Source organism: Aphelocoma coerulescens, chromosome 1, assembly GCF_041296385.1.
Source record: "Aphelocoma coerulescens isolate FSJ_1873_10779 chromosome 1, UR_Acoe_1.0, whole genome shotgun sequence".
Lineage (NCBI taxonomy): Eukaryota > Metazoa > Chordata > Aves > Passeriformes > Corvidae > Aphelocoma > Aphelocoma coerulescens.
Window position 1 is genome coordinate 100,008,610 of NC_091013.1, and position 19,036 is coordinate 100,027,645.

A 19,036-nucleotide genomic window follows, 5' to 3' on the forward strand; every position below is an offset into this window, starting at 1 on the left:
TTTAACTACTTATTCTCAGTCAGCTGTGAAATATTTCTAGCAATTCACACATTCATTCCAATAGGATTTCCTAAAAACCTTAATGGAATGACAGAAATAACAAAAAATAACTGTTTATGTTAACATACCTCTTTGCTTATTATTGGTTTTTGCACATTTAGACAGCAACATGACAGACTCTTAATCTGAAGAATATTCCAATGAACATGCTAACAAAAAGCAGTGCAAGAAAATTTATGCTACCGTATTTTCTTTTCAAGCATCACAATTAGGCTGTGTCACTGGAGGGCCTACACAGACACATGGATAAAATAATTGAAAATACTATGAATCATTTAACTGCACCTATCGATGCTTTGCATGAGAACCTATTATTATGCATTTGTGGGATAGAAGCAGAAACACAGTACAGAACTGTGAAAGCCAGGTCACTCTCTTTTGGAAATTTTGCCATTTGAAAGCACTTTGGCCCCAAAAGTTTGTGAACAGCTGCCTTACACTATTTTTCAAAGAGAAACATCCCTCTCACCCCCGTTCCACTTTTAACTGAAAAAAAACCCCCAAAACCCACCACCCCAAAAGTATAACCTTCCATGAGAGATGGTTAATTAAATCAAACAAATTAAGTGGTTTCACAGATTAATGACAAACAGCACACAGTTTGTGAACTACTCATTCAAGTATCAGGTAATTGCCCAAAATCACATTACTTAATTCCTCACACTTAGTATGGAGAGCTAGCTTGCTGAAGGCAGAACCGCAAACTGAAGTTAAAAGCATAAATCTCTAAGTTGTATTTTATTTATTCCCTTCAATGACTTGCCACTATCCCTAGCATACCAGTACTATTGCTGTACATTATACTGAACTCTAGACACACACAGCCTAAAATCCAGAACAATTCAGAGACCCTGTTTAAAACACAGTCATGCAGGAACTGCAATGGCAAACTGAAAAAGCACTGAACTGCAATGAGGGAGTAGAAATAAGTAGGAGCATTGCAAAATCATCATCACAGAAACTGTAAGATCCAACTCTTCAGCAATGATTTAACACTCAACTTCTTTCTGGTCCAAACCAATGCTGGGAGGCTGATTTGTCATAGTAATGGAAAAGGAAAAAAAGAAAAAAAGAAAACCCTCCTCCAGTAATTCCAGCTTTCAAGCTAGCTTTAAACCTGGACAAAAGTATCTCAGCTTCCTGACAGAGATCTAAAATTGGCAACTGAGGCGCATTTTCCAGATCTACACAATAGCCGCCCTCCACATTCACAAATTGCAGAAAGAGCCTGCATTTTTGGGACTTCCTAAAGTTTCTGAATCATGCCCTTTAAGTTTCAAGACTACCTGCTGGCTCTTCTCAACGTATTTTTTTGAAGAAATCATGACTAAGGAATTATACAGCATGTACCAAAATAAATATATCAGGATTAGACAAGCACCAGGATAAGCAGGCACCAGCTAGAAGGATAAAGCTGAAAATTTCGTTCATGATTCAAATTTCAGGAAGCAACTTTCATACATCACTTTCCTCTTGTTGCTCGTCCACCACTGAGAAGAGTGCAGACTGGTATTTCTACAGTGCTCCCTCTCTTCCCTCAGAAAGTGGTAATAAATCAAACAAGCCACCACCGCCTTCGGCTGTCTACAGTATGGTTGGCTTTTTCCCTTCAACCATTGCTGAAGTGGGAATATGCATTAATGAGAGGGGAGTGGCAGATTTCTTAAGGAACTCCACTGACCAGGCCTTGGATCTGGACTCGGGCAGCCAAGCAGGGATGGCAACAGCCCAGCTGAACTGCACCCACAGCTCAGCTCTCTGAAAACAAAATCTGATGCTCCTACACTGCACTCAAATCATTCAGCCAACAGACTTCTGAAGTTCCCGCTTTAACTGATAAATTATGTGGTCCAGCACTTACTACCTAGATCAGGCATTCCCAAAGAGTAGCATACCCTGAAGTAATTGTAAGCTATTCTTAATATAAGGTACATCTGTCTAGCTTCCAAATCAGTCCAGGCAGAGGCTTTCATCCAGCCTGCAGGAATTTACACCTCCTGCCAACATAACATACACTTCTAGATCAGAATGTGAAAAAAATGGGAGGACTAAACTGACAAATGATGGGAAAAACTAGGGAGCTTAGACCAAAGGTAGATGATGTTGTGAAGCTGGGAAAAAAGTTTGGGATAAAAATATGAAAAAATGTGTAACTTGGGTACTACTGCAGATGTGACCCATACAAATAATGAAGTTTTAAAAAGTATTTTAAAATTAATGCTATTGATCTGCAAATCTACACATGGACTTAACCATTAACTACACGTGGTTTAGGGGTACTAAAGCCTCCAGGTATTGGATATTCTCAGCTTCTATTATCAAATGCAGGCAATTAATTCAGATACCTGAAACTGGAAACACCCTATTTAGCTTCTCAGTTTAGCTGTTTTGCTTTAACAAAGAAAGAGTTAATACTCAAGAGATGTAAGTTTTTTTTAATCACTTAAAGAAACACTCCAAAATTAAAAGATATATAGTCACATAACAAAATGCCACTGAACCAACTACCAAAACACAAGCAATCAAAGACCAACATTTTATTGTAGATGCTCAACAGAGATTAAAAAAAGTAAGATGTCACAAACTATTAATATTTGATGGTCAGAACCAAAATGCTTAGCTAAGTTTTCATTTTTGACATACTGCACAACCCCAGAGTTATGAGACTAAAGAAATCAAAGATTCTTGTCAAAAGCACTAGCTGACATTTACCAAGCAAGACATGGTATAGGAAATATCCTGACCCTCCCCCTAAACCTATGCAATGGGAAGAGACAAAAAAGATCCTTCAAGTGTGGCTAGGTTAAGAACCTGTTTTTTCCTTTTCTGTTTTGCCTCTTCTTTATTCTCCTAAAATAAGGCACCCTTACATCACATTGCATGCTTCCCAAGTACTAATTACCTTCAACCCGTAATACAGTCCAGAAATAACTCAGATGTACGAACTATGTAAGAACTTTGTACGCCTTCCTCAATTAGAAGTAAACAATTCTGCATGATTACATTAATCTAAACGTATCTTTCCCATTTTTCATCTAATGCATCTGTGATATGCTGATGCCTGTGGTGATGATAGCACAAAATCTGAAGACTCAAGGAGAAGACATACACTAGGTTCCTTCAAAACAACATTTTTGCTATCAAAAAAGGATGCAAATTACAAATATTACCAGTAAAACCAGCTGTGCCTAAGGTCTTACTGTAAAAACAAGAAATGTCAAAACCAGTACCTTTGCTATCATGTACTTCTCACACAAGTTGATCTGCAGGCCACTTGACTGTAAGGGAAAGTAGTCAAGTACATTAGGAACCAAGCAGGAGACTAACAGAAGAGATGAGGTGGCTTATGGTTCTTAACTTTTATTTGGTTTAAAAATCACTAGATAAAAAGATTTCTCTTTGGAAGGCTACTTGTTTAGAATAAAGGATCACTAGTGTATTAAAACCAGGACAGAACACATTTATAAATCAGGTAACAAGAGAAGTAAGTGATCTTCGGCCCAAACTGCCCTGGGCGCAGTATCTGTTATCTTCTTGCTTGGCCTTCACAATTTCTGATTTACTCAAATACAGCCTTCAACTTTATAGATGCAACAACTAAGAACAAAGCCCAAAGGCTTCTGTTCCTTCCAGCAGTTTAATTACTAATGATTGGAGAAGAGTCTATGCTAGAAAAAAGTAACCTTAAGACAAGCTTTTCCCTTGTTTCCACAGCTCACTCTCTGAGAAATCTGGTCTGCAACCTGGAAACAGCACACCAAATCAGTATTTTTAGCTTAGTGCTTTGCACTAATACAAATAATTGTAACAGTGACTCACTGATTTTCAAGCTAAACTACACTGCTTTATCACAATCCATCTGTTTAATCTTTAGTCCTGAAAATTTTTATGTGTACTTATGTGCTCCAATGAAAATAAATTAAGAAAATCAAAAACACTGCCATCAAAGACATAGAAAAGGAGATAGCATTCATAAAAATATTATGAACTTATGCATAGGCTCACCTTAAATCTTTTATCCTGCAGGACTTTCTTAATGGCCACAAGCTCTCCTGAATCACAGAGTTTGGCTTGATACACAACACCAAAAGATCCATTTCCGATCACCTTGGTGTCTGTGTAGCTGACTTCTTGTGGTCGGTCTGGACCTTGTCCAGGAGTTGCCACTACTGTAGTCACCTTGCTGCCATCTTTGTCTCCTGGAAAGCAAGAGATACACAAATAGTCAAAATACAGTGTAAACAAGATGACCAACAAGACTAAAACAGAAGACGGTAAGACAAAGATTTAGATCAGCATATGTATTTCAATATTATAGAGAAAAATAGAAAATCTCTGACAAAATGCAAAGAAATCACTGAACATGTTTTTTACCAATATATATTAAGTGGTGACAATTTTTCATTTAAATTATTGCTAACAAAAATTTGCTCTCCAGAAGCAAATAACTGAGCAATAAAATGCAATGCACAAAGAAGCCAAGTACTTATCCCTACATCTGATTATAAAGTAAGTGATATTAAACAGGGTGTTGTTTGTATTACCAAAATGAAGCATTTTCCCATATTTTTCCTGCAACTGAAGAAACCAAACTGCCAGTAAGAGTTCAGAGCAGCACTCTGATCTTTACAGGCATTTATCTGGCAATAAAACCCAGGAGCACTTTGTTACAAATCCACCCACATGTAAAGCTTCAGCTTGCAGCACTAGGAAGCATAACCTTTGTCAAACCCGGATGCGTGCACCTGAAGTGAAACCCAGGCTGCATCAGATGGCACAGCCCTGTTCCTCCCTTCTCCCATGTCTGTCTGGACTTCCTTGCAAAGAAGGGATGCACTTGCTGGGGCAGAGGGAGAAGCATGACAATGGCAGGCACTTAGCTGGCATCTCAACGTGAACTAGAACACAGCCAGTGACAGTGCTCAGGATGCAAGATGGCAGTGGAGGCTGCACAGGTGAATGGAGGCTGCACAGGTGAATGTGCTTTGGTGCAGATGCAAGGCTGTGGGTTTCACAAGCACTTTCCCAGCCACTTTCCTATCAAAAGACCCAAGCCGCTATCACCTCCTTTTAGCCCCACTGTTATTACCAACAGTGCTTCACGCCCTGTTCAAAGTCTGATTTTGTTCATAAAAGGACCAAAGCTTTAGGCATTTTACAAGCATACTCCGGGCATTTCTTGCCTTTCAGCTGCAATAAAGAGCCCTTCAGGCTCAGGTTAGAGAATGAAATAGGGCTGCAAGAAAAAACAGAACCTGCTGTTCCACAGCAGTCACCACAATTCTACAGAAACTGTACTGAAAAAATGCTCATCACATCTGCTTATTAATAAACCTTCTCTCCTCAACTTTCTCCAGGTATTCTCTTCACTCTTCATGTGTTTAGAAAAATCTTTCCAACAGATAGCTCAATCAATAGCTTTAGTGCAGTTTAGGTGAAACACTCCTTATTTTGCTCCCAGAGGGCATGAAAAATGGCACAGCTCACCCCTGCTCTCTTTCCCCCCACTGCCTCCTTCAAATATGAGGGCTGTTGCAAAGAAAGTTATTATGATGCAGAAGTTATTTCTCTTTCGGGAACCTCTCCCCTCACTACTAAAAACTTCTCAGGTACAGCACCTAAAACCAGACTCTGCAAAAGAAGCTTATCTCAGCTCTCCACAGCACAGTGGGTGACTTCTTGTGTCCGACTTGCAACACACTTGTTTGTACAGCCCAGCACAATGTTTGCAGCTTGTGCAATGCTGCAACCTCATGATCAGCTTGTGTACCAAACTCTCCTCTGCAGAGCCGCTGACTGTCCAATCCTCATCCACTTTCCACTTACGCACCTGATTGCTCTTATCAAAGCCTAATATTCTGCGTTTGTCCTGACTGAACTGCATCCAAGGTTACCGAACTCTCTCATCAGCTTGTCACATCCTTCAAGCACAGTCACTATCAGGAGATCCATTTCCCAATGCTACATTAAATTTATCTAACGAATTGGTGAAAACTGGTGAATCCTATGAGACTGCATAAAGGTCTTGCAAAAACCCATAAAATATCTCATCCGATTTTTTTTTTGAACCTTCTGTTATTCTCAAACAAAATAATCAAATCATTTTGTATGCCTTTCATGGAATTTCCCGTAGTCCATTGTTTTCCCAGATTTCTCATGAGAAAATTAGTTTGAAAACTTCAGAGTCAAGATACCCACATCTACTACTACTTCTTCTGTACCTACGAGATTCAGAAGAAGAGCAGGTGGGCTTGACATGATTTCCTCCTGAAAAATCCACATTAACTGCTATTCATCTCCTATGTTGCCTTTTAGGTTCTTACAAATTGTTTGCTTTATGATTACAACTGCTCCATGAAACAAATTAACAAACCAAAAATAAATAAAGCACATTAGTGCTAAGGGTTCCAATTACTTGCCAAGCAATACAGAGTAGGTATAACCCTTCCCCATAATAGTCACGAGCAGGTGAGATGCAGATTTATAAATCTGGAGAGAAAATGGGGCAGGGGGTAGGAAGGAACACTAGACAGATTAATGTCTTCTTCCAGGGAGAAAGGAAAGCATAAATAGAAGCATACTAGCTGCGTGGAAAATTCACTCTCCTCTTTGATAGTTGCAAGAAATACAATGAAGGAAGCCAGCAAAACAAAGAAACCCTTTTTTTTTTTTGTAAGCAAGTTGAAGGTGTAACTCTCATAGCAGCACTGGATTTTATTTGCCCAACTATTCTATGATTAGCATTCTAACTCATCAAATATACAAATAGGTTACACCTGCTTTACTACAGCAATCCTCATCAAATAAAAGGTAATCCCCTACCTGCTTGATTTTGAGAGGCCTTTTTTTCTTTTTGGCAGGGTTCACTAGATCAGAGTATTGAGATTACTGTTAATGAGTTTTGTTCTCCATTTTTCCAAAAATCAAGACTAATGAACTCTTAGAGATAAAAATAACTGTCCCTGGCAACACTGGCTGATATTTGAAGTACTTAGTATCAAAAGATTTGCTCTAAGGACTTTCTTCAGAGCTGCAACTCTCTCAGGGGCCTCCTTGTCCACAAAAGCAAACCCTGAATTTCAGGCCACTTCAAGTGTTTCGTCCCAAAGTGGAGCTGCAGCCACCCAGCCAACTTTTCCAGAGCTCAAATGAGAAACCAGTCAGCTTTAGACACTTTCCTTTAAGTCCATAGGAAAACAGCTCGTAACTAAACTTGCTGAAATCATCAGAGCTTAGAAGTGTATGCAGTGACACTTTAATTACTTTGTTTCTCTACCAGAATTCACAGAGCATTAAGCCTCATATAGATTTCTCCCAGCTTCCTGCTTTCAGGAAACAACAGTTTTTGCAAACTTCTCAACAAAACACACTGTAAGGACTCCAATCTTAAAAAAGTTATGCCTGTTAGAGTTTCAGTTATATTACATTACAGTATTGTTGAACCTGAGGGAGCGTAGGGGTAAAATTCACCTTGCACCCTTGACAGCTTTGATCTCTAAGAGTAGAACATCTCACTGCTTCTCAAAATATACAAATAATGGGTTTGTATCACAGCAGCATCCAGGGGCTCCAAGCCTGCTTTGCCACTCCTTGCACTACACAGATGTAGGTACTGCTCACAAGATCATACACAGTTCAGGATGGTTATCCCAGTTTTAATTGTCTGGACAGCAAGTGCTGACTTGCCAGCCAAACAGCACATGAAGGAGTTCACTAAACAGCTTTCTGAAATGCTGGGTTTAAGCCTCAGCATGATGCAAGATAGCAGCCCAGCAATCTTCAGTACCTCCAGACAGACTCCTAACAGCAAACACCAAAAAGCATTATACCACAGCAAGCCTTAAGGGAAGCCTAGACCATTCTCATCTCATCCCCTTCACCTATTATTTTGTTTAAGACTGTCAAACTTGGTGTCCCCTGCAGATAAGCAGGCACTGTCAACCACACAATACCCTTGACACCTTCGACTGTAAGGTCTACAACAGAACTAGGACATTAAATAGAAAAACTAAAGAAGAAAGGAATGACTACATACCAAAATACTAAATAGTTCTTATAGCACAGCTCACATGAAAAGCATCACTAGCACATGTCCAGAAGCTGCGGCTTTCTAGGGCAGACAGCAATATGACCTTGCTTTATTGTAACAAAAAAGCAAATTCATGTGACTGTGTAACCATCATCTATGCCAACCACCTTTATAACATCCAGGGTAGAAGCACAAGGAAAAATAAAAAGTTATTACACTATAATACACTTGCACTTGCAGTTGGTATGTTTCATGCAAACCCTTAAAGCATTTCCTCACACAGTACTGATGTTTAACATCCCTGATGTGGTATTTGGGTTTGGGTTTTTTGATGAAGGGCTTATTCCACAATTCTGATGTGAAAGTGAAAACAAAATCCAGACATTTTAATTTCCAAGTGCTCTGATTGATCTAGTTGACTTTCTACCGTTAGCACATGATGACCACATGGGACACATCACAAGCATTAGGTAAAATCAGTGAAAGCACTGTTGAACGCAGGGAATACTCAGAAGTTTGTGGGAAGAAATGAGCATACTCCACTTAGAAGACCACAGACCATCAATGCAAGCTACAACCCTATTTTTGCATCTCAAAAAATACATGGTGGCAGATGTTTTTGTTTTTACTGAGGTGAGAGTAGGGATCCTGCTAGTGGGCAAACATTTTGCCACATATATACCCTGCCAGCTGCAGATTCCTACTATTAGCTCAAAGATGACCATTCTGTAAGTGTACTGCATGTCTACTTTTGGCCTGTGCCAAATGAGGTGTCATTCAAAAAAATTCACTTCAGTCCTCAGAGGCCATGAAAGGCATCCTTTGCTATTGATCACCCACACACACACCTTCTACTGAAGGGGCCTGGACAAAGTCCAAAATTATGTCCACCCTAAATCCCTACAGCTGTTTAGTGTCTAACTGAGCACTAAAAACACACTTTAATGCACATACAGAGACCTAAGATTACGTTTTTTCCTCTCAACTATATATATATGTGCCCTCTTCCACTTGTTTTACAGTTGAAGTGAAGGAACAATGTATTAGTACTATGACTACAGCAGCTTTACTCCTACTTCAAATGCAAGGTTGATCCTTTGCATTGCCTACAAATTCCACCTTTTCCTCTCTTCTGACTTTACCTATGTCCTCTTGCTTCCCTTCTCCAACTGCTACATTCCTGCTCACTGGCATGCCCACAGCCTTTTCCACTAGGTATTACTTAGGTTGTTTTTAAACCCTAAAAGAAAACTTCACAGACCCACAACACACTCTGTACAATGTCTGAGGTCACGTAACTGTGTCCACTTAACTCAAATATCTCCACTGTTTCAGATCTCGGTCTCACATCACTATCAAGATATGGCTCAATATTAAGTCACTTGACTACTTCTCCCCTTCAAAAGGCTTTGCCGCACTGTTTCATCTTAAATTTGCTCAATGCTCAATACAGTCAAGGAGTCACTTCCACAGAAACCTGACCCGGCTGGATCCAGCCCCTGCCAATGGGATTAGGTTACAACCAGCAGCTGACACAACTACCTAGAAAGAAACGAGTGACCAGAGGGGAATGGAAGTCTATCAGAACTGCAATGGCCATCTTCAGTTGCAGGTAACTGGAAGGTCAAAAGATCTGACTACTTTGTGAAACAAATGTTTTAAGAGAAAACTTTTCTTGAGCTATCTGCTAGAATCTGGTGCTGATCATCAGATATGGCTATGGAATAAAACACCTGGCTTCTTAGGTAACTCTTCATGGCATATGAAGGAAGAAGGTCAGCAGCTGCTCTGAAAGTCTTTAACGTGGCCAGTGTATGCTTGAGGAAAGACACTGTCAGCAGCAGAAATCACTACTAATTTTCTTTTTCTAATTAGTTTTTCCTACTACATTTTAAAAAAAGATAGTTTCACAAAGAACTAATAATTGTGAGTCAGTACAGGGGAGAAAGTAGCAAAATGGTATTTATGAATTGTTTTACTAGACAGCTTCCTTTCTTGATCAGTGAACTGAGTAAATGTTACCTAGTGGAAGACAGTACAAGACAAAAATCCTAGAACCATACAGAATCATAGAATGGTTTCAGTTGGAAGGGACCTTAAAGCTCATCCAGTTCTAACCCCCCAGCATCAGCAGGGAACCTCCACTTGACCAGACTATTCCAAGCCCCATCCAGCCTGGCCTTGAACACATTCAGGGACGAGGCACCCACAACTTCTCTGGGCAACCTGTTCCCAGTGTCTCACCACCCTCACAGTAAAGAATTTCTATGTATAATCTCAAGCTTTCAGTTTGAATCCACTTCCCCTTGCCCTATCACTGTATGCCCTCGTAAAAAGTCACAGCTTTCTTGAAATGAACATACATGGACCAAATCAGAAAACCTCAGGGAATCAAAGAAAGGAGTCTTACAAAACACAGTGTGGTTTGGTTTTTAAATTTACTCCAAACAAAAGGAGTCCTCAGAATTTCAAAAACAGTTCAGGTCAAACATTGAACACAAACATGTAAGTGTGCCCATCATCACGCAGGTAAGGCAGATGCATTCACTAAATATATACATATGTGCATACACTTGTTTTAGCACAGAAAATGTCACTTGACTTCCTGACTGGAACTGAATACTGAAATAAAAGAGCAGCCATTAGACATTACTTAAGATCAGAAGAATCTCATGATTTGCATCCAAGGATTTTGGAAGAGTTAACTAAGAAGTCTGAGAAGTGATTTCTGAAAGGAATCAGAACACTCAAGAGAACTTCAAAGATGGATGGAATGATTCACACAATCCTGCTATTGGGACAACAATTTTGGCTTAAGAACCATACCAGTTACTTTAATAATAAATAAAGAAGCAGTAAGTTACTTTATAGAGACCGGATTGTTAGATTCCATATTGTTAGGGACTACAGGTTCATTTGGAAAACAAAAAAGAAAAAAACATTGATGCACAAGCACTGTGACTTTAGGTTTTCTGACCTGCCATCACATCCTGAATTAATGAAGAAACACATAGAAAGAAAAGAGATTATTAATCAAATTATAATACACTAGCGGAGATTCTGTAACAAGCCCATAGTTCAGCATTGCTAAGACCTAATAAAATATGAGATGCCACCAGCATTCAGTTTTGCCTTCACACTTACTGCTTATGTCAACAACCTGAAAGACAAGCCACAAAGTATTAAGACACAAGATTTAGAGTTATGCACAGGGTAGAGACCAGTGAAAAAGCAGATGACTTTCCTTACTAACCCAGGCACAAATTAAGCAGAGGGATCCAGAACCCAAGATGATAGGCCATGTAGCCAAATCAAGTAAAGTCATCCAAAGAATAGTCATCAACTCTGACTTACATCCCAGCACAGACAGAAGCACACATTGCTACTGAGACCTAAAGCAATGCTTAGATGTATAAGCAGAGGAACATCAGCCAGAAAAAAAAAAAAAAAAAAATTAAAAAAAAAATCTCTTTGCAATTTCACACCCATTGAGCCATTCACACCCATGGAATAGCGTGCTCAATCCTGATAGCTGAAATGCAGCAGTGATGATTCAAAACACTGTAAATTCAGAAAGAAGCCTCAGACATCATAAGGTCAGAAAAAATACATTCTTTTGAGTGAGACCTAAGAGCGCAAACAATTCAAGTCAAAGAGAAAGCTGGAGGATTATCTCTAAAAGGAAGAAGGAACAGACATTTCAGAGAGAGCTCTGATCTGCAGGTGGAGGACATACTGCAAAAAATGACTAGAAACAAACTGCGAGAGTTTAGGACAGAACTGTAGGTGGACAAAATTTAGAATAATTTCCTTATTAAAAACTCTGAAAGATAGGGTTATTTTTGCAACACAGATTTTTATTTTAGATTGGAATCTTTTCTTGAACAAAAAATATTGCTGAATTGCAACGGCTAGGCTTGAAATAAAGCATGCACAGGATGAACGTGATGCCTCTTAGGGTCTTAAGAAGGTCAGAAAGGTTCAATACCCACATAAACCATTTCCTTCTACTCAGCACTAATGCAATGGTGTCATAACTCAGTATCAAATGTGCTGCTTTCTACAACAGTCAAAATCTGCATTCAATTTAAGCAAAAACACCATAAAGTGATAAATAATGAAAATGTGAAGAGTGATAGGTCATTCTTTGGCTTTATTGCTAATGATCAAATGATAGACACGGTTAATTTATGTGTCAATTCACTTCAGCTCAATCCCAAGACAAATAATCAGGACAAATTTCAGCAACAACTGCCACGTCAAAGATAACCAACATAAAAGGCTTCTAAAACACTCCACCCCGAAATCAGAATTGCCATTGCCTCTAGCTGGACACAAAGGAGGGAAGTAAAAGGAAAATGTTCATTCCACTTGCACCAAACAACAATGCTTTTTACATGTCAATCATTTGAAATTTTTTTTTCAAAAAAAGTTTGTCTTGCAGAAGGCAAAACCTGTAACCTCAAAAATGGTAGCTCTACATTTTGCTCAACAGGTTCTAAAATGGCAATACAAATTCAAAGTACTAAGTGTTAAGTTTATGCAGGAAAGAACTAAAAAATGGAGCAAAAAGTAAACACAATGCCAGTGACTGACTTCTGTCTAGTAAAATAAACTATACTCTCAGTACAAAACAAAAAACAGTTTAGAAAGGTGATATAACTTTATAATAAAAATGAAACTCTGTAACTCAACTGACCTCTTTTCAATGTCATTGTGCCACTAAAAAAGGAAAAAGAAACTAAATGTATTTCCAGCAGACTGTGACAAGTAATGACATGCCTCATAGGCCTACATTTGATGTAAAAAACACATAAAATTACATCGAGATGCAAGGATATTTCCCCCCGATTATTTATCTGTTAAAAAAAAAGAAAAACTAAAATTTAGCAGAAGGAACAGCATCTGGATTTACTGCATCCCAGTTCAGACATTCAAAATGCCATTGGGGCTTAAAGTCTTTCTTTACAGGTAATGATAGACTTTTGGAGAGGCCATTCAATTCACTCCCTTTAATGCTAAAGACTGTAAACAAGCCTTTCAAGAACAAGCAGGGCAGTGAGCAGGTCCCAGAACATTCTCATGATAAGCTTGTTTAAAATGTCCACTAAAAGGTCACATGAAGTTCTAAGGCATTGACTTTCTACAGGTTTTTATATCTTAATCAAGGAAGTCAAAGTGATCACAGCACAGTATTGGCCACACAGTTGTGCTACTCTACTCCAGCATAAACTTGACTCTGAGCAGTTTAAAAAACAAAACAAAAAACACAAGCAGAAAAAGGATGAGAAGAGTGCTGTTGATGTAGCCTAAATGCCTATCACACTGGCCATCAGATGACCTCCTTGGATCCAACTGTGGCAGATGGGATTCCAACAATCAGCTGCTTACATCGGCCACCATGAAATCCCAGCAAGTTAACACCCCGCTGATTTATAAACCAAACAGCTGAATCTCGAAGGGATGTTTACTTGCAGTGTCTGAAAAAAGACTGATGTTACTGTAAGCTGTCCTTCCTACTACTGGGTAAGGTGGTGCCCTCACCTGAGGCACATTTAAGGTCTGTGTTAATCATCTCTCTCTCATTAACACAGAGCTTGCTTCAAGTACCTCTTTCTGTGATGGTAAACATAGACTAAAACTGTAAATTTCTAAAGAAGAGAGCTGCAGTTTAACACTCGGGTGGGGAAAAAATTCTGCACAATTGCCTTAGGGACTACCATAAAAAGAATTTTTTTTCTGTGACTAAACAAAATATCCACAAGAATGCTTACACTTATATTTCTGCTTTGGAAAAAAACACAGAAACATACAATTAAGGTAATCTAAACACTGCCTGCCAGTGGGGTTTCATAAGCAGTCTCATGCTTGTTAAGTTATTTTTAGTAGGCACTCTTTCTGTTCTCCTCTCTCTCCACCCACATGCAGAAGAACCCACCCCACAAAAGCTATTTAGCTATATAAATCAACTCTAAATTTAGATAAGGTGATTCCACAGATTAGGAAGCAAGTATCAAAGCGATCATAACAGATTTTGTTTTTATAATCTTAGATCAGGTCATTTTAGCCCCAAAAAGCTTACAGGTTAAATGCAGCGTAAGAGAAAAGGACGGAGATAGGGAATGAACAGCAACAGTATGACAACATCATTTTACTGTAGGACTGTGGTCTCAGTAGTATTCTCCTTTGCTTTTTAGCTCTGAGTTAATTGCTAGCTGAGAAATTCAGCCTATACACTACTAGGATTTCTTATTTGAAGTTTCCTTTAGTTATTCTTTCCTCTTACAGCATCAGGGAACACGATTTAGCAATTATTTGCCGAAGACAGCTATAGCAGTTCAGCTGACACATAGTAACTTATAAAGCCCCTGTAACTGAGCCCTGACACGAAGAACCCTGAGTTACAAACAGATCGTGTTTATCCACTTGTTAGTGCCATTCAACAGCTGACCCCGAACGAGTCTATTGGCGCCTTCTAGCAAGGCTGATGAGTAAATCCATTGTTGGCCACCTACTGACACGCCTACTTTAAGACCACTGTCAGACTCTGGAACTCCTGCCCCTTAAAGAATACCAAATAATAAACAGCTCACATGGGAATTCCCAGGTGGTCTACAGTCTTCCCACCAAAATATCTGGTATGACCTGCAAACCTCTCACTGAAGTAGTTTCTTGCAAACTGCTTAAGTAGGGAGGCTACTTGCTGGAGACCTCCCTGGCTCAGCTCTAACTGCATTTGTTAAGAGTTTTTGAATCTAGTTAAATATACATGTTACTGAGACAAGCTCATCTCTGACCCCTGACAACAGACAACACCACTGTTTTATTCCTTTTCATTCTCTCTTTGCATCCACCAAGAAGCTTCAAATGCATAAGACTGTACCATTAAGCAAAACCCACAGGAAGCCACCTGCAGTAGCTGCAAGTTGCCAAGACCCCCCCTACCATATACTTGCACAAATTAAGAACATCTTAATACATCTTAGAGGGAGTCTGTATTCTCCTACTGGAGGTTTAAATAAAACATCTTTCAATTGTGTTAATTACAGCAGTGCTTAAGTATGAAGTGTGAATAGGACCCCACTGCGCTAGGCACAGCACCAGGAATAAGAGACAGCTCCTGCCCCCGCTGGGAGGGAGGGAGGGAGGGAGGAAGGAATCAAAAAGGAAATAGGCTAAAGAAAGAAGAAAATAAAGTGAAGGTAAGGAACAGAAAAACACAGGTGAAAAAAACCCAAAACACCCCAACCCCCCAAAATGCAAACATCAAGAAGTGCAGAGAAGCAGAAGCAAGAGCAGAGAATCAAGGAGAGAATTTGGAGCATGACTGCAAGCATATTAACACTGAACTGAGAGAACCCTCAGATGAGTTCTCCAGGGGTGTGAAACACTTGCTGTCACCACTTCCGCAGGCAGCCCAGGCCAGGAGAGCCTCCGGGTAGTTCTCTGTAGCCTCTGCAAGCCTTGCCAGACTCTAGAGAAAGAAGCAGGGCACAAAGCATGCGGTTCCACATCTGCTGCTGTCTCCCTGGTAGGTCCCCGTCTGCCACAGTGTGAAGCCAATCCTTATCACAAAGGAGCACCCTCAAACCTTGAAATTTTTGTCTAAAAAAAGAAGAGCAATTTCTGTATTTATGGGTATCATAGGTGGACTTGGAAACCCAGGTGCAATGAACAGTAACACCCACTTAACCTGCAAAGTTTTCCTGGCAGGACAGAGGACAAAATTCTCCCCTTGCAAGGGCCCTGGATTCTAATACATTTTTCTACTCTCCCAAATATCAGAGGACTTTCCTTCCCTTTGCAGTTTCTCCTTTCTGTTAAGTACTCCATAATTATGTTGTCCAATTAGGACCTGACACATGTTTTCTTACTCTTCAGCTTCACTGAACACAGCACAGAAATACAGCAGGCACTTGTCATGCTGTTCTATTCTCTCTGTGACCAAGAAACAGCATCTTGGACCCAGAGTCCAGCCCAGTGAACGAGACAGATGAAAATCACAGTGAGAAACAGATTGTTTAGAATCTGAGACAGCAATCAAATCCCAAAGAGAAAGACAGATGAAGCTAATCATGAAAATGCATTTGATGACTGTGTTTTAAAGTTGGAGGAGGAGAAAGAGAACTTCCAGCTGTTCAGAAGCCACATCCACCTTGGATAGGAAATACAGTGAATAAAAGAAGTTAAAAATTAGTAGTAGCCAGTCTGAATCCCTAAGATGACCGTGAGGTGAGGTTGAACACCATTCTAAGACTTAAAGAGGCATTGCAACTATTTCTCCAGAGAGCAAAATCAAGCTGTGCTACACTGTCCAATTCATGCTGCAGAGCACAGACCAGCTTTAAGAGACTCCACAGCCTCCGCATCCACCTCGAATTACTGCTTTAAGATTGTGCCACAGAACTGCACAGAAATGGAACAAGTCAGTTTAGGTTAAAGATGGTTGTGAATTCAACGAGAACATTATCTCAATTAACATTAACAAACTGTAGGCATGCCGTCAGTGCAATGCAGATACTCTCCATGGCAGGAGTAGCTATCTTGGTGAAAGAGCTATTATTACAGATGAGGCAGCATTTTAGAAGCCAGATGCATAAGCTATTCACCACTGGCAAGTCCTGCTTTTGAAATTTATTTATTTCTTAAAGTAATAAAAATAGTAGAGCAAGAAGAGCAAGAGAACGAAGTGTTGGACATCTCTAAAGCTATTTAAGGTAACCAGAGAAACTACAGCTCACTTTCCCATTATACGTAATCTGATCAAAGTGGGGGCTACTGCCAAAAAAAGATGGTCTTACTTCCCACTTTCATGTTCCTGCCATAGCAAATCTGGCAATCTCGTAGCCTGAGGATGAGTCAGTTTAGCCTACTGATCTGACAAACTAATCCATCTCCAAAATAAAGCAAGCCTCAAATCAGCAAGCTGAACTGACTCATCTTGAGGACAGGCAGTTGCTCGATGTGAGGAGGGGAAGAACTGGGAACAAGCCTGTTCCTTACTGCCTGTACTCCCAGGAAAGGCTCACTAAGTGTAACACACACCCACACCCAATGACACGGAGGAGCTGCAGCCTGTGGAGGAGGCTGCCTCCAGAGGGACAATCCTGGCCCTCCCAATCCTCCCCGTGCCCTGACACCACAATGCCCTCCTACCAGGTATCAAAGACTGCTATCTGAAGGTGAACTGCATCCCAACTGCTTCCAGAGGAACAGAACTGCCTGCCCAAAGCCATGTGAGTGCTCAGGCTGGCAGAGGAAGGAGATGGAAGCAGCCAGAGCAATTCCTTGCAATGACAGCCTGTGCCAAGGGCAGGCTGAATCAGCCAGACTGCAGGCTTGGGTGAACCTAAGTGGAAGCACCTGGGCACCACATCCTCTGCCTTCTCAAAGCAAAACACAAGCTTCTACTGTCAAACAACTGAAAAATATTTCTACTATGGTTAAAGAAACCCAACAACCAAGTTAAATTACACCAGCACAGACATTTACTCTGGAGAGTAACTATACTGCCTTAAAATGCGTGCTTTAAATAATACAGAGTATCATTTTCTCCTATGGCTTCTTAAAGCTACTAAGAAGTTTATTTTTCCTCTGTCAGAAACAATACACCTACTTCAATACAAATTTTTCCCCAGTGAAAGGACAATAATATAATTCAAACTACAGAAGATTTTTCCAAATATTTTATTGCAACATACAGATTTTAGTAAACTAAAACCCTAGAAAATGGGAATTAGTTTTCTCCAGAAAGAAAAACATGAACAAAAGTAATACTTCTCTTAAGAAGGAGCCCAGACATCTGGGGATTTAATTCCCTTCAGCCAGCATATGAGCAGACAGAGGCTTTCAGGGAAAAATAGCTGAAAGTCTCAAACTGTTCCTGTAATTGTTTGTTAAGGAAGACTGCTGAGGCTTGAAATCCTAAAATAGGACAGGTATCTGGAAACAGGGAGAAGAGAGCACCACTTTTTTAGCAGAGGTTCCTCTCAATTATGCAGGTAAGAGAGAAAGTAAGTAGCAAAATCAGGCCTTTCCCAAATTCTGCCACTTTCCATACCAGACAAAGGCAGTATCACTCTTGAAGATATCACGAAGCAGAAAATAAATTATATTAAGGAAAAGATAAGCCTAAAAACACAAGAACAATTTTTAAGGCAACAAACATGTATATATATATATATATATATATATATACAGCTGCAAAAGTAATGTAGCTATCCAGAAGTGATGGTTTTTCAAGGGCCGCTGTTCCAAATCTATGTAGGTTTTGAAAGCACCTAGGCTTTTTTTTGCCAGCAGTGCAGCAAGTTTTCTTAATTAGAAGCTTGATTGTCTGGGAGAAGAGAAAACAGACTGGTATCTCAATACAGCTACCTTTTTCTTCTCTTCTTGCATAAACTCTCATCCTAGGAATCTCAGGCAAGATAAAGTAGACATTATGAAGCCAGGACTGAGCACATGCAAAACATTTCCATTTCTAGAAGGAAACAACGGAGCCTAATATTTCTCTACTGCTGTTACAGCTGGAGAATAATGGCAATGCTTTATCTTGGTCCAGGTAAGGAGGATACTTTCAACACAATAACAGAGACATCCATCTCAGAGAAACAATCCAATGTTCTTGCAGACAAAGGTTTCATTACCTGCCTCAGAAGACAGTAACTAACAAAGCACTTTGAAGAACACAATTCCTTTATTCGAAGGGCTCATATTAAAAAAAAAAAAAAAGATACTCGAATATGATATTGATCAAGATAAAGAAAGTACATAACAGAGAAAGCATGGCTTCATCTACCCCATTTTCCCTTGTCTTACAGCAGCAAATACTAAGTGTTTAAGGAAGGGTATAAAACAGGACAAACTTGCAGGGATAACTATCCCAGCACACTCTCCCAGACCCCAGCTATAGGTGGCCTGGGAACTTCCTAAGCCAGAGGCAGTATC

At 39.8% G+C, this 19,036-nt stretch overlaps 1 protein-coding gene across 2 annotated transcripts in view; it reads right to left on the reverse strand.

The window, feature by feature from the left end:
- GSK3B (glycogen synthase kinase 3 beta) overlaps positions 1–19,036 on the reverse strand; it is a 146,746-nt gene that overhangs the window by 87,568 nt on the left and 40,142 nt on the right. For both annotated transcript variants that reach the window (XR_011152026.1, XM_069021108.1), the window contains exon 2: positions 4,066–4,259. Coding sequence is in view for 1 of the 2 variants with exons in the window: in XM_069021108.1 (XP_068877209.1) it covers positions 4,066–4,259 (194 nt within the window). In the remaining variant the exon portion in view is untranslated. The remainder of the gene's footprint in view (positions 1–4,065; positions 4,260–19,036) is intronic.